This window comes from Talpa europaea (genome assembly GCF_964194135.1).
Source record: "Talpa europaea genome assembly, chromosome: 9".
Lineage (NCBI taxonomy): Eukaryota > Metazoa > Chordata > Mammalia > Eulipotyphla > Talpidae > Talpa > Talpa europaea.
Genome location: NC_140076.1, coordinates 69555795 through 69582438, shown reverse-complemented (window position 1 = coordinate 69582438; position 26644 = coordinate 69555795). Strand labels below are relative to the sequence as shown.

The 26644-nt window shown below is 39.3% G+C and overlaps 1 protein-coding gene across 4 annotated transcripts in view; it reads right to left on the bottom strand.

Moving 5' to 3' along the window:
• Positions 1 to 26644, bottom strand: part of NSD1 (nuclear receptor binding SET domain protein 1) — a gene marked incomplete at both ends in the record, with an annotated part of 143349 nt that overhangs the window by 41646 nt on the left and 75059 nt on the right. For all 4 annotated transcript variants that reach the window (XM_084244170.1, XM_084244171.1, XM_084244172.1 and 1 more), the window contains 5 exons: positions 64 to 139; positions 3768 to 3877; positions 5398 to 5668; positions 9319 to 9443; positions 22393 to 24961. In XM_084244170.1, the coding sequence (XP_084100296.1) occupies positions 64 to 139; positions 3768 to 3877; positions 5398 to 5668; positions 9319 to 9443; positions 22393 to 24961 (3151 nt within the window). The remainder of the gene's footprint in view (positions 1 to 63; positions 140 to 3767; positions 3878 to 5397; positions 5669 to 9318; positions 9444 to 22392; positions 24962 to 26644) is intronic.

Below are 26644 nucleotides of genomic sequence, written 5' to 3'. Positions count from 1 at the left end.
GCTCAACCGCTGCGCCACCAGGGGAGGCCCACATTTCACTTTTTAAAACACAAAAATACTCACCTCCACCAAACTCTTTAGTATGAGATACAGCACATGATTCAGTAATGTCATTCTCCAAGCGACCAGACTCGTAACACTACAAATAAATAAAATACAATGCGGTTTACAAAGGAATGGAAAATAAACCCTTTACATTACATGCCTCAAACTAAACTGTCTATAGCCAAAGATATAGCATCCTGGATGTTTTTGACAATTAAAAGAACAGCATGCTTACAAAAAAGGATTCAACAGAAATTTCCTGGGGAAAGGCAACAGATTAAAAAAATTTTTTTAAAAAGTTCCAAATGTATGACTGCCACATACGCAGTGAAATAAAAAAAAAAAAAAATAAAGGCAATACTCACAAAGTAAAAAAGTATAAGGATGCTATTTTGATTGAAGTGGGAGAGAAAGGAGTGTGTGTATGTATATATATATATATATATATAAATTCACTGAGATGGTGAATTTTTTTGAGTATATATATACACTCAAAAAAATTCACCATCTCAGTTCCATGTCCACATCACCTAAATTTACTAGTTCCTTAACTAAATTTACAGCCATTACATTTTACACTGACTTATTTACTTGATTATTTCTAAATACTGAAAATTTTTGAGTCATCAAATGTCTGTCTAATTTAAATAACTGTAGTTAATAGAAAATAAAGCAACATTAAAGTCATAAAACACTTAAATACGTTAAGAGTAATTCATACACATTTTACTGTCCCTACTTTTAAATTCCTGTAGAAATTAATTCCATCCAAGAAAATACCTCCTAAAGGAATAATATTCTTCACAATGACATATATAAACAAAATTTGGTGGACACACACACAGGTATTATTTTTGCCATAAAGTCCCAAAAGTTTGAGGTCAAAACGAGATAAAATACAGCTGTGAATTTCTGAATGCTCACAATATACATTAATCATAAGAATACAACTTTCCTCACATAAAATGTAGCTCAGTCTTACAAAATCAAATAAAACAAAGGGGTAAATACCAAGATATCCAGTTAAATGGAACAAAAAGATCAGTAGACAAACCCACAAGAGATTTGTGAGTTTATTAAAATTTATAATTTATAATTTAAAGAAAAATATCATCTATATTATATAGATGACTTATTTCTAGTTCATTGCTTAACACTAACCCTAATCTGTGAAGCGTAAACAATTAAAATGTTTCCAAAACTAGTCAGAAAATATTCTCATTTTCAACCTCACCAATTTTCTAAGTTAAAATAACACAGGAATAAAAATCCATCTGTTTTGTTTTTTCTTTATTCTCATGAAAGACACAACTACAAAAATGAATGGGCACAAGTTTCAGACTGAAGAAAAAAGTTTACTGACAAAGGATTCATATGTCCAATATAAACACACTCCTAAAAAGCAACCATAAAAAAGATTAATAGCCCAACAAAAAAAAATCTATGTTTGAATAGTCACTTTACAAAGATACATGAATGACCAATAACCACAAACTAAGAGGCTCAGTATCCATCATTAGGGAAACACAAAATGGCTAAATTTAAAATGACTGACAAACTGAACACTGGTAAAGATGTGAAGCAACTGGAACTCTCACATACTGCTAGTGGGAAAATTGTTTAGGAGTTTCTTTAAAAGGCAAACATACCTGAGCCAGCAATCCACTCCTAAGTATTTACACCAAGAGAAATGAAAACTGTGTCCAAAAAAAGACAGAAAATATTCATGCCAGACTTAGGACTAATTAGTTCCCAAATGAAAATACTCAAATGTGCATCTCCAGAAGAGGGTAAAACTGTACTTGGATATAACTGAGCAAAGACAGGCAATGAACTTACAGTTAAATCTCTGTGCGTATATCTCAGAAACATGTTGAATAGAAGAACCAGATTAACAAAAAACAAAAAGCAAAGCAATATAGTATATCACCTTAAAGAACAAGCAAAATGAAATCAATAGCAAGAGAATTAAAAAAGCTTTCCCTCAGGAAGAGACACTGATGAGCAACTGACTCTTGTGAAACAGTGAGCACAAAAGGAGTCTAGGGGTGGTAGATAAAGAATATATCTAGTTTGGGTGGTACTTACATGGTATATTTAATTCCCACAGCCACCAAACAGAAAAATTAATATCTATGCATTTTATAGGTATAAATTACATCTCAAACGAAAAAAAGAAAGGAGTTCTGGGATACCTTTGCTTATAAAAATTAAAATTAAGTATATAAACTAAATCATGCTTTTTATCCCCCAGGAAAAAAATTAACTAATAAACATGACAAGTCATATTTTATATTATAAAACTGAGTTTGACTGACAGAGCAGTGTTTAAATTAACACTATTTTTAAATAATGAAGTATCAAAAACATTGAGATTCATCTTATTCCTTCAAATCATCACATATATGTCAATTATATCTCAATGAACTGCAGGAAAATAAAATTCACTTAACTAATCAGAATTCTTTCTTTACTTAGAAATTTGTGCGTATTTCACCTCCAGCAATACTATTAACTCTCTCTCTTGCCAAGTGCCTACGGTTTGAACAAAGCAAAGAGAGAAAGCAAGCACTGCAGAATTAGAGATTGGTTTGGAGACAAGACATCCCCGAAACTTGGAAAAACTTCAAAGAAAGTTTTCAGGGAAGGAGATGAGCTTAAGAATAAATGAAAAGTTAATTTCATAAGACTGCTTTAAGAAGAATAAACTAAATGAAGGATATAATTTGGCTTTCTAAGAAGGCAAAAGAACATTAATTAAATTTTACATTTTCATTCAAATCCAGATGGGTAAATATCTAACAAAACAAAACTTAGGGACCTTAATATAAAGGTTTAGCTATAGCTAAAGACTCAAATTATTTATGAAATATATATATCCTACAACTGAACATCTAGTATTTTCCTAAGTTATTCCTCATAAATAAGGGAAGTCAAATGTTTTCTAAGGACTCAATATCCAGATATTATTCATTATAGAATTAGAAAATAATTTTCTATTTAAATCTATAGTTTAGGGTGTCCCTGGTGGCCTACGGGTTAAATCTCAGCACTATCACTGGGGCAGCCCGCCTCGGCAGGCTGAGTTTGATCCCCGACCAAGAAGTTAACCCACATATGGTGCAGCAGACCGCTCCTGTCTCGCCCACTGCTCCCCTTAACAGTGTATTTCAGTAAATGGGCCTGTTCTACTCCCCACTCTGTCTCTGGGGAATCCTTTCACACACCTCCACCCACTCCAGTTCTTCTATGCAAAAATAAAAATAAATAAATAAATAAATCTGTAGCTTGAGGATGACTTGTTATCTAACAAAAAGTTTTTGAGTTTATAAACTTCAGTTCAAGTGTTTCAGCCTGGATAAATAACTGAGCTGGGTCTTTTCTGAGATGTGATGCAGACAGAGTAATGGGATTAGAGTAGGTTATTGACTTACAGAGAAAAAAAAAATGCAGTAGAAAAAAGGTAAGAGGTTTTGCATGCAGAAAAGAAATTAAACACATTAAGTTTTCTGCATTTTTCATTTTAAAAGAAAATCTAAAATCAACTGATAAGCACAAAAGCAAAATAGCCTCTTAACATAAGTTACTAAGACTAAGTATACACTGACATTCTGCAATTTCTATGTATACGTACAGCAATATTATAAGTAGAACTAAAAGGTTTTTAAATCCCGTTATTTGCTGAGTTTAACTATATTTTAGAACTGACCAAATGAACATACCTTTTTAGAAATGCCAAGATCCCCTTTTTTGGGCATAAATCCAGGATCTAAATCATTGGATTCAAGAAGCTTCTTAGTTGGTTTCCTTTGACGCTTACTTTCATAATTTCCTGAAATGCACGCATCTTTTCATCAGATAATTTTGAAAACAGGCACAAGCTACTTATATATTTTTTTAAAAATCTACATACAATGAAAAAATAAATCAACATGTTTTTTATATCTATCTCATATTGTGGGGAATGACAGCATAGGAGTTTGTCTATTGTAAAATGTTAATTAACATGAAACAAGAAAATAGTTCCCATTATAGACACAAACTAATGTGAGGATGTTCTTATGTCAGTGTGTGTATTTTTTTTTTTTAATCACAAAAGAACTAAAGGAGAAAGTAAAAAGGGAAGACTGCCTTTTTAACAAATCCTAGCTGGTAAGGGCAAAAAAGTGAGAAGTGAGGTAAAGTAGAACCTCGATTCTGGACATAAATGGATTAGGATTAGAACTTTCGTTGTTTCTAAATAAGTGACACTTAAATTTACTTTCTAGGATTACTCTTAAGAATTATATAATAGGGGGCCTCCCTGGTGGCGCAAGGGGTTAAGACACAACCTATGAAGCTATCTAGAACCGTTCAATCCCTGGTCAGGAAGCTACCCACATGGCACAGCAGACCTCTCCTGACTTGCCCACTGCTCCCCTCAGCAGTATATTTCAATAGATCTGCCTGTTCTGCTCCCCACTCTCTCTGGTGAATCCTCTCATCCCCCCACCTCTGGCTTACATCCTAGTTCTTCTATGCATAAATACATAATTTTTTTTTTAAAGTTATATAAAAGCACCTAAGACAGACTTTGACACATAATAAGTAATGCTATGGCAAACACCTTTAATATTCTTTAAAAATCTTTAGATTCTCTTAAATCTTTTAGATTTTTCCTTATTTGATTAAGTCTGATTAGGATATTTTAAAAGAATAACCTCATAAGTTATTACTGGGAATGCAAAAAAATTACATCAAAAATTTCCCTGGCTGATTACAAAATTCAATAGTCAAAAGGTGAAGTAGGACAGTATGTTATATCCAACACTCACCAAGAGACATGTATATAAAAAATGATAAAGTGAAAAGCAATTGGTAACTAATTTAAAGGGACAATTTACCTTAAGCTGTTTACTGTATATGAGATTAATGACATTATGTTATATATTTTGATCTCTATTTCACAGATGAGGAAGTAAGTTCAGAGGCTGAACAACTTCCCAAGTAACACAAGAATTGATGGAGTCAGGATCTGAAGCACATGTTTAATTTGCTTACACTATTAATATGTTCTACCTCTCCAAAAGACCCTGTCATTCTAGGTGTTGACTGACACAACTCCTGATCAAAAATCATGAAGTATAACAACAGAGAAAAGAGTAACTTTAAAAATATGCCTTTTTGACAATGTGCCTCCAATTCATGGTAAGAAACTATATCAGATTAGCTAATGTTTCAGGAATTTACTAGGACATAAGTGGCATTTTGTTGTACACAGATACATTATTGGCTTTCTGTCAAAATATACTAAAATCTCCAGCTTCCTCTAATCATACCCACTTACATACTGAGATTCCATCACCATCTTACCTGGTGTTTTAACTAGCAATTCCTCAGACTCAAGGGCAGGCTGTGGAGAGACTTCCGGAGCCACAGGAACAGACAAGGTCAGCTGTGGCAACTCAGCATGTCCACCTCCAAGTTCTGACTGAGCCAAGGGCCCTTCCAAAAATGGAGCCTCCCTTTCAAGAACTGGAGGCTCTTCTTTGGTTGAAATCAAAGAATTCTCATCCACCTGCTTGTTCTGAGCACTAGATCGACATCGGGCTAAAAGGCTTTCTTCTTCACAGCGGGAACTTACCTAGGAGCAAAAAATAGAAGCCATGGGACAAAGTTACAAATTTGAATGTCAAAGTGACTAATACACTTAATAAGGAATGAAATTCTGACATACACACTATAACATGAATAAATCTTCAAGACATTACACTAAGTAAGCCAGATTCAAGACAAAGATGCCACCTATATGAGGTACATATTGTAGTCAAATTCATAGGGGCAGAATATAGAATGGGAATTGCCAGGGTAAATGCAAAGTACTTCCTTTTTTTAAAGTTTTTTTTTTTTTATTTATGCATAGAAGAACTGGGGTGTAGGGCAGAGGTGCAGGGGTGAGAGGATTCACAAGAGACAGAGTGGAGAGCAGAAAAGGTGGATCTATTGAAATACACTGTTAAGGAGAGCAGTGAACAAGAAAGGAGAGGTCTGCTATGTGGCTGGGGATCGAACTCATGCTACAGTGGTTGACGATAACCTGATAGTGCTGAGACTTAACCCCTGAACCACTAGGGAGGCCCCCAAAGTAGTTTTTTTAATAGGTACAGAATTTCACTTTGGAAACACGAAAAGGTTCTGGAGATGGTAGATAATGGTGATGTTTGTCATATTACAAAGTGACTTTACTTAATGTCACAGAACTACTTATTTTTAAATGGTTAAATTTTTAAGTTATGTATATTTTACCACAATTTAAAAAAAAAGGTTTTTTGCATGACATTAGAAAATATCTAGGGCCTCCCCGGTGGCGCAGCGGTTGAACGTTGGGTTGCGAAGCTGCCCGCAGCCTCTGCGGCGCCGGTTCGATCCCCGGCTGCTCCCCGGCCACCAGAGGAGGGTCCCACATGGCGCGCAGACCTCTCCTGCCACCCGCTGCTCCCCTCAGCAGTGTATTTCGGTCCTTCTGCCTGCTCTGCTCCCCGCTCTGGCTCTGGTGAACTCTCTCACCCTCCCGCGCTTCTGACTGTACCCAGTGCATGTATAAACAAAAAAAAAAAAAAAAAAAAAAAACACAAACAGACAAATAAATAAATAAATAAAACATGCCTCTATTAAAAAAAAAAATGTAAAAAAAAAAAAAAAAGAAAGAAAATATCTATATCTAGTTTCCCGCAGTGGTGAATGATTATTCTTTTGAAAAATTAATTTAAAAATTAAAAAAAAATTTTTAATTGTAGATACACCAAAACTATAAAAATTCATTAAGGTCAGTGATAATGCAGGGAAAAAAAAGTAAAAAAGATTCCCTAATATTTCACCAATTAAAACAAATAATAATGAACTCCTTGATGTTAAATTGGTAAAATAATAGCAAAGAAATAAGCATTTATTCTGCTTTTCATGTACTTCAGGACCATTAAAGGATTCAGTTAATGAGAGAAATTGCTAATTAATACAATCAGAACAAAAAAATCTCAAAGTCTTCATTTTTATACTCCTAAAGCAACTATTGATATAAGAAAGATTTTTTTGATTATTATTAAAAACCAACAAGGAGGGCCTCCCTGGTGGAGCAGTGGTTGAGTGCTGGGTTATGAAGCTGCCCGCAGCCTCTGCAGCGCGGGTTCGATCCCTGGCTGCTCCCTGGCCATTGGAGGAGGGTCCCACATGACGCGCAGACCTCCCCTGCCGCCCACTGCTCCCCTCAGCAGCACACTTCGGTCCTTCTGCCTGCTCTGCTCCCTGCTCTAGCTCTGGTGAGTTCTCTCACCCTCCCGCGCTTGACTGTGCCCAGTGCTTGTATAAAAAATAAATAAAAATATATCTTAAAAAAAAGGGGGGGGGGCCTCCTGGGTGGCGCAGCGGTTGAGCGCTGGGTTGCGAAGCTGCTCACAGCCTCTGCAGCGCCAGTTCGATCCCCGGCTGCTCCCCAGCCACTGGAGGAGGGTACCACATGGTGCGCAGACCTCTCCTGCTGCCCGCTGCTCCCCTCAGCAGTGTACTTCTGTCCTTCTGCCTGCTCTGCTCCCCGCTCTCGCTCTGGTGAATTCTCTCACCCTCCCGCGCTTCTGACTGTACCCAGTGCTTGTATAAATAAATAAATAAATCTTTAAAAAAAAAAAAACCCAACAAGGAAATGGATGATGGGAAACATCATCCAGCACAATCTTTTGGAGACAAAGTAATCTCTCTCTCTCACACACACACACACACTCACACACACACACCCTTCTTATCAGAAAGTTTAAAACATAAGTTAAAAAAGAATAATCAGTCACCACTCTAATGTCATGCAATATAAGACAGAATATCATCTACAATGTAACCTAGCTAAAAATGTTTAACCTGAATCTATCATATTATCAGTTAGAAATTTCACTTAACAAGGAAAATAAAGTAAAAAGAAAAATGCTTAGTGACTGACACCTATGAGAAAGCAATAACACTAATCTAGATGATGATGTGCCAATCTTAAAGCTTACATAGTCATGCAAAAAAAGTTCTGGATTTAAAGAAACTTAAGAAATGTAAGAACCAAGGGCCTTCCTGGTGGCCTAGGGTTACGTCTCAGTGCTATCACCGCAATCCCTGGCCAAGGAGTTAACCCACATGGCGCAGCAGACCTCTCCTGTCTCACCCGCTGCTCCCCTCAGCAGTGTATTTCAGTAGATCTGCCTGTTCTGCTGTGAATCCTCTCTGTCCCTGGTGAATCCTCTCACTCCCCTGCACCTCTAGCCTGCACCCTAGTTCTTCTATGTCCCCCAGTTCTTCTATGCCCCCAAAAAGAAGAAGAAAGAAAGAAATTGTAAGAACCAGATATAATGTAGTCCTAGACTGAATCTTGGTTTGGATAAACAAGGTAAAGGTTAGGGAGCAACTGGAAAAATCCGAATATGGATTTGCTATTAGATAAATCAATCTTGTTAGATATGCTGTTAAATTAGTTATAAAAGAGAATGTATCAAATTTTAGATATGCATATTATTTGGAAGGAGAAGGATAAAATATCCCTAGTTTACATTAAAGCTTCAGCTTCAGGATATTAAAATTAAAAAATAGGGCCTCCCCGGTGGCGCAGCGGTTGAGCGCTGGGTTGCGAAGCTGCCCGCAGCCTCTGCGGCGCCGGTTCGATCCCCGGCTGCTCCCCGGCCACCAGAGGAGGGTCCCACATGGCGCGCAGACCTCTCCTGCTGCCCGCTGCTCCCCTCAGCAGTGTACTTCGGTCCTTCTGCCTGCTCTGCTCCCCGCTCTGGCTCTGGTGAATTCTCTCACCCTCCCGCGCTTCTGACTGCACCCAGTGCATGTGTAAACGAACAAACAAACAAACAAATAAATAAATAAAAAATACATGCCTCTTTAAAAAAAAAAAAAATTAAAAAATGAAGCTAGTAACATATTTTAACATTGATTTGAAAAACTAGTATTATGTAATTTTAATATTCTAGATTTTTTACCAAACATTTAACCTAATAATATTCCTAAATGATTAAAAACTCTCTGAAAGCAAGGGGAGCAACATACACACACCACCATAGACTCATTTTCTGTATAACTGATATAAAATAGGCACTACACTAGAAGCTGGAGATTAAAAAACAAAACAAAACAAACAAACGAAAAAAGCAACATTCCAGTTAAAGAAATCATTGTCCCACAAAGAAAATATGATAATAAAGTCAACACTGCAGTATCCTAAAAGGACCAATGAAAGGTTGCTGAAATAATGGGATATACCTTGTGCACCTGTTCCTGTGCCTTCTTTTGTTTTTTCTTAGGAGCAAATATCTGATCATATTCTTCTGTATATTCCAGAAGCCACTTGCTTGGCTTCCTAAGGCGTTTCTTCTCTGATCGTACACCTAAAATTGGAGAAACATACTCAGCATTTACCAAAATTTTGGAGAAAAACTCATTGTTTTCATACAACCATCCTCACACTCAAAAAGGTACAAAGATGGGGAGTCATACAACAGAAATACTCTCCCTTAAACTACAAGAGGCTATAAATGACTTGCCATCGCTTTTCATATGCAAAAGTTGAGGAGTGGGGAGGAGTGGGGGGGATGGTTGTTTTATATATATATGTGTGTGTGTATGTGTGTGTGTGTGTGTATGTATGTATGCATATAGTCAAACTGATCTTAAGGAAAAGGCTGATTTAAAACTAATATTCTATAGTGACTAATGCCACTACAAACAATGCAAATATTAAAATATAGATAACAAATCAGGTAAAGTTCAATATACAATGAATTACTTGAAATAAAATGTTATTAGAACAGTGTGCAGATATTTACATAGTATATTAACCTAATCAGCACTATCACATGAATTTCAAAAGCACTTCACACTCACTTTCATCTCATGATTGTAGTGATTTTCACATTAGAAAAATGAGTATTTCTAAATAGAAAAATTATATATATAAATATATAGTTAGTTATCTATATGCCATTATCTCAATGACTTAAAAACTGTATACTTCGTATGTCAAAGATAGAAAAAAAAAATAGGATAAAAATATAACTTTGGGGACCTCCCTGGTGGCGCAGCGGGTTGAGCGCCGCGCTGTGAAGCTGTCTGCAGCCTCTAGAGCACAGGTTCGATTCCCCGCCGGTCAGGGAGAAACCCACGTGGCATAGCATACCTCTCCTGTCTCACCCACTGCTCCCCTCAGCAGTGTCTTCGGTCCATCTGCCTGTTCTGCTCCCTGCTCTATCTCTGGTTAATTCTCTCACCCTCCCGTGCCTCTGACCTGTACCCCAATTCTTGTATAAATAAATAAATCCTTATAAAAAAAAATAAAGTCTAGGCAACACGAGGCTCTCCTTTAAAAAAAAAAAAACTTTGGTTACTGGCTTTAAAAAAAAAATCCATCTTATTTTATGGTCAAAAACCAAAGAATCATACCATTTTTCTTTTAAAAGTGATGAAACATATTATTTTCCTGTAAAACATTATCCTAGTTGTAATACATTTAAGATATGACAGGTTACTATACTGTAAGGTCCTTGGAAGCAAAGGCTAGTGCGTACAGAATGCAGGACACAGTCTTCCAAAGGCATAAGCTATTCATGGTTTTCCTGCCTTAGGTGACTATGACAATAGTGATGCTATCAAAGTAAAAACAAACAAAAAAACACAAAAGTTGAGACCAAAAAGATAAAGGTCACAGGCATAGCTAATTTGGCACAGACGCTGAAGTGGTGGCACATTAGGAATGGAGTCATAAAACATTTATTAGGATAACAAATAGAGATTACCTTGTTTTCACTAATTTTAACTGTTGCAATGTCATAGCAGTAAAACACAATTCATTTATTTACATTTAATTTAAAAGAAGTTGAAACAATGTTCTACACATGGATTTCGGCAAAATTTGTTAACTGTCAAAATGAGGAAGGAACCATGATATAATATAGATTAATGGATATAATATAGATTAATGGATAAATAGTGTTATATCCAGTAAATGGATAAAAAGTGTTATATCCAGTAAAGCAGTACTTTAAAAAAAAAAAAAGAGCTAGGGCCTCCCCTGTGGTGCAGCGGTTGAACACTGGGTTGCGAAGCTACCTGCAGCCTCTGCGGCACCGGTTCAATCCCCGGCTGCTCCCCGGCCACTGGAGGAGGGTCCCCCATGGCGTGCAGACCTCTCCTGCCACCCGCTGCTCCCCTCAGCAGTGTACTTCGGTCCTTCTGCCTGCTCTGCTCCCCGCTCTGGCTCTGGTGAATTCTCTCACCCTCCCGCGCTTCTGACTGTACCCAGTGCTTGTATAAATAAATAAATCAAGCCAAAAAAAAAAAAGATAAAAACCATAAAAGTTAAAAAAAAAAAAAAAGCTATTACACTGTGAAAAGACAGGGAAGAAGCTTAAATGTATTATCACCGAATGAAAAAAATCAACCTGAAAAGACCACATACTGTATATGTGATTGTTAAGGGGTGGGAGTGGAAGGATTAACAGACAGAACATAGGGCCTCCCCTGGTGGCACAGCGGTTGAGCGCTGGACTGCGAAGCTGCCCACAGCCTCTGCAGCGCCGGTTCGATCCCCGGCTGCCAGCGAGGGTCCCACACGGCGCGTAGACCTCTTCTGCCGTGACCGCTGCTCCCCTCAGCAGTGTATTTCATCGGTCTGCCTGTTCTGCTCCCTGCTCTGGCTCTGGTGAATTCTCTCACCCTCCCGCGCTTCTGACTGTACCCAGTGTGTATATAAATAAATAAATAAATTTTTAAAAAATAGGCAGAACATAGAGCATTTTTAGGGCAGTGAAAAATACTATGTATAATACCATAATTATACATCACTTGTCCAAACCCATAAAATGTACATCAAAAGCAAATCCCTAAGGTAAAGCGTGGACATTGGGTGATTATTGCAGGTCAAGGCAAGCTCATGAATTCTAACAAACAGCACTCTGGTTGGGGGTGTGGGTGGGTTATATATGTATCTGGAGAGTGAGTATATGGGAAATCTCTGTATACCTCAATTTTCCTGTGAAGCTAAAGCTGCTTAAAAAGAAAAAGAGGTCTTAATTTAAAAAAGAAAAGTACGGTAAAGGCTGAAAACAGCTGTCAAACTTGTATACCTATTAGCCTCCCAATATAATCAAGGGACTTGTTAAACCTTGTAACCACTAGAATTTTCCTAACTTCTTAGTGTTATACAATAAAACTGTAAGTGACCCAAACTGAAGAGGTTTTCCCAACAAGCACTGCAAAACAAGTTAAGACCACAAGGCAAGTATTTATTTAAAAGCTTTCCCTAAAAAAGGCCTCCCTGCAGATGCAGGTATTAAAGTCTCAGGGCTATCAAGCTATTACCAGCCACTACAGCATGAGTTCAATCAGGCCTGGGAGCTAACCCACATGGTGCAGCAGACCTCTCCTGTCTCACAAATCTACCTGTTCTGCTCCTCACTATGTCTCTGGTGAATCCTCTCACCACCACCACCACACCCCCACACCTCTGGCCTATATCCCAGTTCTTGTATGCATAAATAAGTGAATATAAATCTTTAAACTCTTTCCCTATAAATAATGTGTGAAAAATTCATCTTGGAAGGGGGAAAAAAATCTTAACACATCTTGGAATAAATGTATGCATCTGTACCTATGAAAGCTGATGACAATTACTTCATACTTTGAGACAAATGGAAAGCCTTTATTATATTCCCATTAGACATGTCATCCAAATTTTCCAAACACCAGCAACATTTCTAACTCAGATAAGATCAAAGAAATGACAGGGGTTATTTACTATGTACAAGTCACTCTTCAGACATGTAACATTCATGCATCACTCCTCACTTCAACCCAAGGCAGGTGATGATATCCCCATAAATAATGTAACTGAGGTTCAAAAAGGAGGTGTGCCTTGCCAAAACCCAATTTGAGTCATGATATTATTTAAGTGGGAAAGGCCATGACTCAAATCAATATCTGTTAAAACTCCAACTCCACTGGGTTCTTTTTACTAAGTAGACCCCTGTCCTATCACATAATCACACACTTCAATCTCCTCTGCCACCAGTCACTAACTGGATTTCAGTCCTAGTAAAATTATGCTCTCTCCTTTTGCCTTCCTAGCAAGCTAGCTTCCATGAGTTCATTTTCTTTCACTTTCCTCTTGAAGCCATTGTCCTCCATCCTATCTTTATATTCACCTCTCTTATGTAACCTTTCAGACTAAGCTTTAGTCCTCCAATTCTCTACATCCTTGAGATCCACAGCAAAACAAGCAAACAAAAGATTGGAAATTAATGTATACAGATACAGAAACTCCACCTGACACCTATTAGGTTTCTGCATAAGCACATATGTTGCTCCTGACCAAAGTAATATAAAATAATTCTTTAGTTTTAAAATTTGGCAAACTAGCAATGGGTAGTTTGTTTACACCTGGTATAAATAAAAGCTTTATTGGAATATAGTCATAACGCGCCTTTATTTGTATATAGTTCATGTCTGTATAAGTACTACAAGACAGAGATGAGAGTGGAAGAGACAGACAGTAGGGATCACAAAGTCTAATATATTTACTACCTAGCCCATTAAGAAAAAGATTAAGTCCATCCTTAAGATGAACAATGGAGTAACACATAATAAACAAAAACAGATTAGTAAATAATTGGTAAAGAGATAACTTCCTATCTGTTCCTAGGCTCCTATTTCTTCCCTTCCTCAATTATACCTGCTGAAGCTGCCACTGCCACATGCCTATGTTAATTATGTAAATTAGACTGGGTACCCAGTCAAACCACCTTTGAGTTGAAAGAGCCCAAGAAATCACCTAAACCAAGTATTCTAAAAATGGCCAAGCTGATGCCATTTGCCAAGCTAAAGTAAAGAATATTAGAGAGAAATCCTTCAAGCCAAGGATACTAAAAGCTAGAAAATTATGAGACAGTGGAGAGAAGCATAAATCATGCAAACCTCAATACATGGTGCGAAGCAAAGATAAAACAAAGCAGGAGCACAAGCCACTATATTTCCTGGCAAATACACATATATTCCTAGCAGATACAGGACCTATTATGGAGAATGGAGATAAATACAAGTCTAGCAGTGGTTTAACTGGTATATACATACCAGTTAAAAAATTATGAAATGTCAAAAAGTTGAAACAACCCCAAATGTTCACCAGTTGATGAAATAAAATGTGCTATATTCATTTAGAGAGAGAAAAGAACAAGACCAAAGAGATTATCATATTATATGATTCCATTCACGTGAAATAACCAGAAAAGGCAAATCTACAGAGGCAGAGAGATTAGTTGCTAAAAGGTACAAAAGGGGCTAACTGGATTAGGATAAAGGGATCTTACTGGATTAGTAAAAATAGTCTAAAACTGGTTTATGAGGATGGTGGCACCATTCAGTAAATTTACTAAAAGCCATTCACTTGTACACTTAAAACTGTGTGAATTTTACAGTACGTAAATTACACACTGAATAAATTTGTTTAACGAAAATCCAAGTCCCTTTAAGGATGCACTGCTGTTTTCTCTCCATTATCAAAATGGTGGATTTTCCCAGAGAACTAGAGTACTACTAATAGCAACATCACTACTCCAAACATACCTCTGGGTTCCTGAATTCTAGAATCTCAAGAGGCAGTTTTTTTGTTTTTGTTTTTTTAAAGCAAAACCCAAACAACTCTTCTAATGTTCAGTCCAAACCACCTCCTGTTGAAAACAAGTAAAAATGCTACATAAAAAATTTAAAAAACTATTTTTTAAGAATCAAAGCACTGGGCCTCCCTGGTGGTGCAGGGGGTTAAGCACAGCACTGTGAAGCTATCTGCAGCCTTTGCAGCCTCTGCAGCACAAGTTCGATCCTCAACCAGGCAGGGAACAACCCACATGGCACAGCAGACCTCTCCTGTCTCACCAGCGGCTTCCCTCAGCAGTGTATTTCAGTCAGTCAGCCTGTTCTGTTCCCCACTCTGTCTAGTGAATGCTCTCACCCCCTATACTTCTGGCCTGTACCCCTGCTCTTGTGCATAAATAGATAAATCTTTAAAAAAGAAAATCAAAGCACTGACAAGATTACAAAAAACTATACCCCCAAAACTAACAGGAAATACTAACCCAGAGAAATAGCGCACTGAAACTCTTTTTGTCCTGAGTGGCATTTGGCCATACTATTATAGTGAAGAGGGCAGAAGTTTAAACAAGACTAAATTAGGGCCCCAAATAGCTCTGTCCTCAGAATTATGGTGAAGCAGAAATACACATTATCTTAACGTCCAGGACACTACAAGGAAAGGCGCCTTAACAAAGAATGGAAGGGAAAAAGGAGGAAGAGTAAATCTTTGAGAAGTTGTGGATGGCCTTCCTATGGATTTGCCACCCTGGTGGGTCAGGAAAACAGAAAAATTCAAAAGAAAATCAACCAATATAATTAATATATCATGCTAAAAGAAAAAGGAAATAAGAAAGCATGGTCACCTCAATAGACAGAAATAATATCTCAAGTAAACAAACTAGGTATAAAAGGGAATTTTCTTTCTTTCTTTTTTTAAAAAAAAGGATTTATTTATTTATTTATACAAGGACTGGGTACAGTCAGAAGCCTGGGAGGGTGAGAGAATTCACCTGAGCTAGAGCAGGGAGCAGAACAGGCAGAAGGACCGAAGTACACCGCTGAGGGGAGCAGCGGGCACGGCAGGAGAGGTCTGTGAGCCATGTGGGACCCTTGCCCACCAGGGCCAGGGATCGAACCGGTGCTGCAGAGGCTGCAGGCAGCTTCGCAGCCCAGCGCTCAACCACTGCGCCACCAGGGGAGGCCCTAAAAGGGAATTTTCTTGATCTGAAAAGACCATCTATCAAAATCACAACTAAATCAGTTAACTGTGAACGATCACAGGCTTTCTCCTAAGATCAGTAACAAGACATGGTTGTCTGTTTATTCCACTTATCCTCAATACTGCACTAGCTAGCTGGGTTAACTGGGGAGGGGGGAGGGAGAAGCATCAAGATTAAAAAAGATGAATCAAAACTATATCTCTATTAGCTAATATTATCACATACACAGAAAATCCTAAGAAATTTATGTAAATTAGAGCTAAAAGAAAAAAAGGCAAATTCAGCAAAGTTGTAAGATAAAAGATCAACAAACAAAAATCAAATATATATACTTGTGATGAGCAGTACAAGAACAAAGTTAAGAAAATAATTTCATTTATAATAGCATCAAAAAAAAAAAAACACCCCAACAATTCTTACAGGACAACCCCAATGTCAATGGATCCTCACCCGTACATTTAAAAGGGACTTACACTGAGACTCAACTGCAGGAATACACAAAAAGGTTAATTAAGTGCTTATTTACAAAAAGGAGAAATGAAGAAATGAATAACTCAGGGAGAAAGAGAGAAATTGGTGAATGTGTGCAACCAGTTCCGCTGAGCTGGAACCCCAATAGCACAGTGAAAGCCGGCGAAAAAAATGGACCCCTAAGGCCCACATGTCTGGCTGTATACCAAACCTGGTTGCTTATCTCCACCCTCAGTTTTAAGCAATCCTCCCTTTGGTGGTGATGACATTATGGGATTTGTAGTCCTTGATCTCATGGATCTCTTTGGTCTGGGGTGGGGGTGGGGTACATAAAACCTATTTGTGGAGTTTGTTCAGGACATCCTTTCACCCCAACACAATGAAATACTTAGGAATACATTGGATAAAAATAAGCACAAGAGGAGCCTCCCTGATGGCACAGCAGGTAGAGCGCAGTGCTATGAAGCTGTCCACAGCCTCTGCAGCAATGGTTCGATTCCGGCAGAACAGGGAGATGCCCACACAGTGCAGCAGACCTCTCCTGTCTCTCCAGTTGCTCCCCTCAGCAGTGCTTTCAGTCCATCTGCCTGTTGTGCTCCCCGCTCTATCTTGGGTGAATCCTCTCAACCTCCAGCGCCTCTAGCCTGTACCCCAGAACTTGTGTAAATAAATAAATCTTGGGCTTCCCCGGTGGCGCAGCGGTTGAGCGCTGGTTTGCGAAGCTGCCTCCGGCCTCTGCCGCGCCGGTTCGATCCCCGGCTGCTCCCCGGCCACCTGAGGAGGGTCCCACATGGCGCGCAGACCTCTCCTGCCGCCCGCTGCTCCCCTCAGCAGTGTACTTCGGTCCTTCTGCCTGCTCTGCTCCCCGCTCTGGCTCTGGTGGATTCTCTCACCCTCCCGCGCTTCTGACTGTACCCAGTGCATGTATAAACAAACAAACAAACAAATAAATAAATAAATAAAACATGCCTCTGTTTAAAAATAAATAAATAAATAAATAAATAAATAAATAGCTAAATCTTAAAAAAAAAAAAAGAAGCACAAGACTGAAAACTACAGAACACTGTTGAAGAGATGAAAGACAATCTAGATTAAGAGAAAAACACTAATACAAATACAGAGTTTGGAAAACTTAATACAGTATTGTTAAATGCAACACTATTCAAACTGAACTACAGCGTCACAGATTTTGCACAATCCATATCAAAAATACCAGCTAGGGGGCCTCCCCGGTGGCGCAGCGGTTGAGCACTGGGTTGCGAAGCTGCCCGCAGCCTCTGCAGCACCGGTTCGATCCCCGGCTGCTCCCTGGCCACCAGAGGAGGGTCCCACATGGCGCGCAGACCTCTCCTGCCGCCCGCTGCTCCCCTCAGCAGTGTACTTTGGTCCTTCTGCCTGCTCTGCTCCCCACTCTGGCTCTGGTGAATTCTCTCACCCTCCCGCGCTTCTGACTGTACCCAGTGTATTTGTATAAATAAAAAAAATTTTAAAAAAAATACCAGCTAGGCTTTCTTGTTACAGACAAGTTGGTAGTAAAATTAATATGGAAATGCAAAATATATAGAAGAATCAAAATGATCTTGAGAAAGGACAAAGCTGGGGGACTCACACTTTCTAATTTCAAAGCTATAATAATTACTGCAAAGGTGAGTAATCAAGACTTTGTGGTACTGGCATAAAGAAAGATAATATGCATCAACAGAAAAGAACTGAGATGGGGCGGGGGGGGGGGGATTACAGATGGTCAAATGATTTTCAACTAGGGTGCCAAGACTGCAATGTTGCTGAGACAACTTGATTAGGCATCAAAATTTTTGATGTCTATTTCCTAGATAGACATCAAAAACACAATCAGGCCTCCCTGGTGGCACAAGGGGTTAAGCAGCGCACTATGAAGCAATCCACAGACTCTGTGGCATGAATTCGATCCCCGGCTGGCCAGGGAGCTACCCACATGGCACAGCAGACCTCTCCTGACTTGCCCACTGCTCCCCTCAGCAGTGTACCTCAGTCGATCTACCTGTTCTGTTCCCCACTGTGTCTCTGGTGAATCCTCTCCCCACCCCCACATCTCTGGCCTGTACCCCAGTTCTTGTATGCATAAATCAATAAATCTTTAAAAAAAAAAAAAACAGCAATCAAAGAAAAAAACAGGTGAGAAACCAGTCTTCATCAAAATTTAAAAGGTCTGCACTTCAAAACAGATAATCAGGGTCTTCCTGGTGGACCAGAGGTTAAAGACACAGCACTATCAAGCTATCGCCAGCCACTGCAACATGATTTCGATCACTGGCCAAGGAGATAAGGTACATGGTATGGCAGGACTTTCCTGTCTCGCCTGCTGCTCCCCTCAGCAGTGCATTTCAGTAGATCTGCCTCTTCTGCTCCCCACTCTGTCTCTGGTTAGTCCTCTCACCCCCCACATCACTAGTCTACACCCCAGTTTTTGTATAGATAAATCAATTTTAAATATATATATATAATCATCAACAATATGATAGGTAAAACCACAAAATAGGATAAAGTATTTGAAAATCACAGCTAACTGAGACCATATAAGGAATTCTTACAATAATGTAAGACAAACAGCCTGATTCAAAAAGCAAAGGATCCAGACATTTATTTTTCTCCAAAGAATTACATGTGACCAATAAATATAAGAAAAGATGCTCAGCATCATTAGCCATCAAGGAAATGCAAATCAAAGTCACAATAATGAGATTACTACTTGACATCAACTACAGCAGCTATAATCAAATAACTGTCAATGAGCATATAGGGAAACTGGAACCCCAATATACTGCTAATGGAAATAACATATGGTAAAACTCCTCTATAAAACATTCCAGCAGTTTCTCAAAAGTTAGATAGATAGAGACTTCCTGGTGGTGCTGGGGTTAAAGACAGTGCTATCAAGCAATCACCAGCCAACTGCAGCAGGAGTTCAATCCCTGGCCAGGGAGATAATCCACATGGCGCAACAGACCTCTCCTGTCTCACCCACTGCTCCCCTCAGCAGTAGTATTTCAGTAGATCCACCTGTTATGCTCCCCACTGTCTCTGGTGAATCCTCACCATTCCCCGGTGCCTCTAGCCTACACCCCAGTTCTTGTATACATAAATCTTTTTTTTAAGTTCTATAATTACCAAATGACTTAGCAATTCCCTTCTTAGATATATACCCAGTAGTATAAATGAAAAAACAGACACAAGAAACATTGCACAAAAGGCCTCCCTGGTGGTGCAAGGGATTGAGCACAGCACTGTGAAGCTATCCACAGCCTCTGCAGCACGAATTTGATCCTTAGCCAGGGAGCTACCCACATAGCACAGGAGACCTCTCCGGGCTCACGCTGCTTCCCTCGGCAGTGTATTTCAGTCAGTCTGCCTGTTCTGTTCCCCAGTCTGTTTCTGGTGAATATTCTTACCCCTGCACCTCTGGCCTGTACCCCAGTTCTTGTATGCATAAATAAATAAATCTCAAAAAAAAAAAAAAAAACACTGCAGATGAATATTCGTAAAAGCATTGTTTATAAAAACCAAAAAGTAGTAACAACTCAAATGACTTACTTAAGAATGAATAAAATATCACTTATTTTATGGGACTTTTTTGGCATTAAAAGGACATGAAGCAAGAGTAACATCAGCAAGATAGCAGAATAGGAAGTTCCCAGATGATTTCCCTCATAGAGAGAGCAAATATACATCAAAATACCTTCATGAGTAATGCAGAAACCAGTTAAGAAGTTTCAGTACCACGTGTAACTGCTATGGGTTAAAAGTTGCACCAGAATGGGTTAAAAGAGCCAATTCAATTAATTTGCTATTCCTACTTCCAAGTCAGCATAACTGAGGTCCCCCTCATGGTATGGGTGGGGGATAGGGGCATGAGGTGTGGGGCAGCTGGGGTTAAGCATGTGTCCAACATTTTAGCTCTTTGTAGGATTGCCTGAGGGATGACTGACTTGACTTGAAACACTAACATAACCCACATAATTTGGATGCCTGAGGGCCAATGAAAACAAGGGAAAGAGTAGAGAGCATGCTTCAGTAACAGAGGGCCTAAAACGAGGCAAATAGCAGGAAACAAAGCTCAGTGCAGATCTAGAGAAATTACAAAATACTGGCTTCTCGGTAGAAAGGGAGGGTAAGAGTGGAACAAGCATCTAGCAATCTGGACTTCTGGAGAACTGCCCAAGAGACTGGTATTTGGCTTGCCTATTTCTGGCAACTGACAGAGAGCTGGCATACTCTGAATACCCAGGAGTCATTAGAATGAAAGTAAAGAGGCTTTTTGCAATAGTACAGTGAACCTGGATGAAGCAAGAGATTAGAAGCTCCTGCAAAAGAAATGGACAAGCCTTTATAATTAGGAAATTACACACACACACACAAACAGAGAAACTCATTCTCCCCAAAAAAAAAAAAAAAAAAGGTTTCAGAGGTCCCCAGAATCTCTAGCTGCATTTATTGGTGAAAAAGTATTCTCCCATACGAATTCAGACAATAAAGAACTGAGAGACGTGGTTGTTTATTCAAACACAAAACTCAAGAAAAAAAATGACAAGGTAGATGAAGAAACAGGGAAACATGGCCCAATCAACTGATCAAAAATAAACCTTCAAAAACTAATTGCAAAGTAATGGAGATCTACAAATTATCAAAGTGAAAATGATTATCTTAAGAATAAACTGAATGATTTCTAAAAGAGTACTTATATTAACTAAAGAGAAATCAGGAAAACAGTAACATGAACAAATGAAAATATCACCAAAGAGCAACTGAAAGTATGAACCAAACAAATTCTGAAGCTAAAAAATACAACTTAATTGAGAAATTCACTAGAGGGACTCAACAGTAAACTTAATCAAACCTAAGATAGAATCAGCAACCTCAAATAAAGTCATTTGACATTAAGTCAGAAGAACAAAAAAAAAAAAAAGAAACGCATAAGACACTTACATAAGATATGTAGAGGAAATGGTTTTCAGGCTTTTCTGCCCTCCCACCATTAGGATGGCCCAGACTGATGGGGCACCTGCATTTGGCTACATTGTTATAAGTTATATTGTTTACTTCTGTGGGCCATGGCAGCAGTCTTGAGATATTCGCCCAGAGAGGCAGAGGCAGAAAAGGAAGGAGAGAGAGAGAAGAGGACAAAGAAAGCCAGAGAAGCCCAGAGTGAAGAGTTGACAGGGGCTTGGAGGACTTGCGGCCTCCTGCTCCCATCAAACCCCCACCCCCACCCTTGCCGGCCATATACCTGGTTGCTGTTCTACAAAAGCTCAACAAAAGCCTGAGAAAAACATCGAGGGCTCCAGGACTCCTCCTTTACTGGTATTGTCTGCTCGGATCCTAGATATCCTGCTCTGTGGCCTCCCTGCCATTATAGACACTATTATCAAGTAGATCAATACACACATCATGAGTTCCAAAAGGAGGTGGGCTAACAAGGGACAGGACAGAGAACTTATCTGAATAAATAATGACCAAAAATAATCTTCCAGGACCTCCCTGGTGGCGCAAGGGGTTAGGCACTGCACTATGAAGCAATCCGCAGCCTCTGCAGCACGAGCTGGCCAGGGAGCAAGCCACATGGCGAGGCAGGCCTCTCCTGTCTCACTTGCTGCTCCCCTCAGCAGTGTATTTCAGTCAGTCTGCCTGTTCTGTTCCCCTGCTCTGTCTCTGGTGAATCCTCTCAACCCCCACATCTCAGGCCTGTGCCCCAGCTCTTGTACACATAAATAAATCTTTAAAAAAAAAAAAAGGTAGGAAATGAGAAGTGGAAACAAAATGAGACTTGCTAATAAAAGAAAAAAGCTCTTGCTAAAACAATTTCTGAAAGTATATGGAAACTTGGCCCTCAAAATTCAAACCCTTCTACATAAAGCCCAAGTTTCTTTACTTCAAGTGAGAAGCATTCCCTCCCCGTTTACACTCAGTCCCTCTATTAAAACAGACCAACTTCAGAAGAGCATCATTAATCATAACTTTCTCCAATCCCTTTCTATCCAGAAGTCCTTACCTGGTTCAGGGAGCTCAGACTGGGGAGTCAAACTGGGAATTCCTGGCTCCTTTTGTATCTCCTCAATGCTGGCAATGGACTTATCACAAACATTCAACCTTGGCCCAACTGAATCTAAGTGGCCAGCAGGATTTGGATCTGTCAGTGCATCCTCTAATATGTTCGTCGAAGGAGGTCTATGCTCTGAGAATTCATCTTCCTTCTTCACAGGGTCAGCAGGAAGCAAGACCCCAAAGGCATCCTCAGAGTTTTCTTTCTCCCTCAATCTGTTAGTGCGCTTACGAGGTTTAGTGCGCCTTTGGTTTAAACGCTGCCACCGCTTTTTAGGCACCGTCTGATTTACACCACTGAGGTCGTCATTCTCACTGTTCATTTCGGAGTCCAGCTCTGGGCCTTTTCTGTTTTCATAAGAGGCATCCTTTTCAGGAATTTTATCAGGGCCGGACTGGTTGACTTTGTTATCAAAATGTACATCAGAAAAATGGGCACCATCTTCACTTGTTAAATGGCCCATTAATTGAAGGGGCTCTTCTTGACCAGGGTCCTCTGCCCCACCTCTAGAGGAACCATTTCCTGAAAGAACCTTCTCTCTGTCTCCCTGCAGTGCAGCCTCAAGAGTCACAGCAGGATGCCGGTTCAGTTTTCTTTTGCGCTCTGTCTTTAAGGCTTTGCGGTTCATTGTGTTCTTTCCCATCTGGGCTGAAAATCCATCCTGCAATTTGGATGATGGCTTTGATCGTCCGCAATTGCGCCTAGTAACACAGTTTGAACGACTTTTGCCAGAAACAGGGAGGTCTCTTCTTTCAGATGCTAAGCCAGGGAGGGAGGAGGGCAACTCCCCAGAGAGCACAGAGTTGCCACCAACGGGGCTAGGATGGGTTGGGACCTGAAGACCATCTCCATTTTTTTCTGAATTTTGAGGGGTGCCTCCTGAAACCAAGGCCTTAGAAGCCCCTAGAGGGCTACTAGTAGAACAGTCCCCAAGACCAGGACTCCGATAAGAGACCAAATTTTGAGCTGTCATTAACCGTTGCTCCTTAGTCTTACTATCGTGCATATCTTTCAACATCATTAGCAATGTACTAAATTTGTAGTCTGGTTCAATAGGTATATGATTCTGACCAGAGGAAGAAGAAAAAAGTAATGGTTTTGATGGCTTTGATGTTCCAGAGTCATTGACATCTTCACCTAAAGATCTATAAGAGAGTTCCTTCAACTCTGACAGAACGTGTTTCACCACAGCTGTTTCTATGTCACTTGAATCCCTGGTTTTCTCATGCATGTTGCTCAGTAGTTTTAGCCCATCTACTTTCCCACTTCTGGAAATGCTGGCCAAAGGAGAGCCTTTGGTATCAGAAGAGCAGCATTTCAAACTGCAGTCCTCATTTGTAACTGTAGATTCTACCATAACTGGACTTTCTTTATGCTTGCACTTTATACTACGGATCTTGGGCTGTTTATTTTTTGAATGTAATAAAGCTTGATTTGAAGCCCCACCCTTTATTAGTGAGTTCTCACTGGAAATGCTTGGCGGTGCATTGAATTTTGCAGAGAGGCCATCATTTCTAAAATCTGACTGGGGTTTGCGAACAAGAGTGGACACCTTAAGATCAGAGATATTAACCTGAGATGTCTCAGTTCCAGGCTGTGCTGTTTTAGTACAATCCATTAGGTGATCTGTATGTGAGTTAGTAATGAGTGACTTCTGCTTTGCTTTTACCTTAGTGTTTGTGGCAGAATACCTAGGATACTTTACCTTTTCATTTTTCTTCATGGATAACATGTTCTCTGTCCTATCAAAAGCATCTGTAATTTCAAGGACACTGTTATCAGATTCTGAGCTGTGATCTATGGGGTCCAAATCACTGCTTCCATCATCAGAAGTGGTACAGATACTAATGGAATCACTTCGCTTTTCTTCATCACCTGCTCCAATATAGCAGAGTTGCACTTTTGAACCACACATCAGACTTCGTTGGAGTTTCTTCTTCTCCCCAGGACGTTTAGAGATCAAGGCACCCTCAGGCAAACCCAGTAAGGAGTCACAATTCGAAGTCTCAAATTCTTTCTTTGCAGTGTTTTTGCCACAAGAAGAAAACAGGAAACTTCCTGGGGCAGTGCTGGACCCTGTGAGGCTGTTTGCTATCCTGGAAAGTTCATTAGAGGCCTGCTTATCAGATACATCCCCAGAAATAAAGTTTAGGCCAAGATTTTCTGTAATCTTTCCTCTCCATTCTTCCTTATGTGCTTCAAATTGCATGTGGCCCTTTTTCACACTAGTCCTTTTTGGATTATCAGAGTTCTTTCTCACTCGAGACTTAGCATAAGGCTTTTCCTTCTCATCTGCAGAATGTTCAGAATCAAAAGCCAGAGAGTTCAAGCAGCCATTAAGCAATAGGTCATGTTCTGACTCAGGATCATTTGTACAGTCCTCAAATGGCATATCCTCCTCACTGTCCAACTTGATTGAACTGGTCACACATTTTCGGTTCTTTGACCCTTTGGGAACATCATACTGTTCGGCAAGACCAACGCTGGCTTCCCACTTACTCAAAATTTTCTGAGGAACCTTAAATTTAAAGGAGAAAAAGATCATCACTTTTCAAAAAAATGGATGGGGAACAGAAAGATAATCAGTGAACACTTCTTAATCAGAAGTTTTTTCCAAGCTTACCGCACTTCTTCAAGGCCTGCTCATGGGAATGGCCACCTCACCCAAACTGAACTAATGGGCATTTCCAAACAATACATTACTTAATATTACAAACATTACATTACTAAATCCAAAAATAGTCAGACCCTTCCAACTTATCCCTTTATACCCAAGAATAATTTCTTTCGGATTTATGAAGGCTAGGCACTTACTCAGTTGCATAAGAGAAAGCAAAAGGATAAAGAAGATAAATTTGGAAAAATTGGGACAGTCAGATATGTCCTACAAGACTGAAATTTTTACCTCTGATTATCCTTAGGCCTCTGGCTAATTGTGATTCTTCTACATGTATTACTTACAATCTGGATTATAACCAAGGTGTCTCCTGGGTTTAGTCATGTAATCCAAAGACATTAAGACACTTTTGGGTAGAGCAATTTACATAAGTTCTTTTCTTGATTCCTCCCAGCATGAAGACATTGAAACTCTTGTTATATAGACCTAACTCTTCAGACTTTTTTCCTCACCTTTGATAATATCTAACACCAAATTTCTATCAGTCAGTGTTCACAAATACTTTAATATTTGTAAAGCTGATGTTCTGTTGAATGTGTTAAATAAAAATTCAGGCCACTAGATAGGTGGCCTCTTTTTATAAAGCAATAAATTGGCAAGCTGGGCTTATTTTCACAACAACACACCTCATTAATTCTCATAAGAAGGACCAAAGTAAATCAATTTCCTAGAACCAAAAAGCCCTAGTGAAATCCTCTGAAAAGGGGGAAGATGTGAGTTAGTTCATCTATATAGCTAAGGCTTGACACAAAGACTTACACCTTCACCAACGACCCAAAGTAGAAAGGATGCAGTTAGTGTCTATCATTCTAACAATAGCACATACTAGTTTTAGAGCATCAATCTTATGAAATGTTAATAACTTCTACTTATTTTTAATTCTCCCAATATTTCTATAAGGTATATGCCATCAACTTAGTTTTAGAGATGATGACAATAAATCCTCAGAGAACTCAAGTTAAAAGGAGTAGGTCTATGCACTGCTGGTAGGAGTGCAAACTGGTCCAACCACTATGGAGAGCTGTGTGGAGATTTCTTGACCTCCTAAACATAGAGCTTCCATATGATCCAGCAATTCCACTCCTAGGTATTTACCCAAAGGACACAGAAACATTAATTCCAAAGGGCACCTGCACGCCTATATTTATAGCAGCACTATTTACAATAGGTAAGCTATGGAAACAACCCAAATGCCCAAAAATAGATTACTGGATCAAGAAGATGTGGTACATATACACAGTGGACTATTACTCAGCAATCAAAAAAGATAAACACATGCAGTTTGCAGCAACATGGATGGAGCTAGAAGGGATCATGCTCAGCGAAATAAGTCAGAAAGAAAAAGAAAAATACCAGATGGTCTCACTCATAGCAGGAATTTAGAAAACTTAAGTAAAAGACCAGGAAAAAGATTAATCAATACAAAGTAAAAATCAAAATCAACAAGCAACTATAAACCAGAGACACACTACAAAGGGGGGAGGGGATGTAGGGTGGGACGGGGAGAGGAAGGACTAGAGTCAA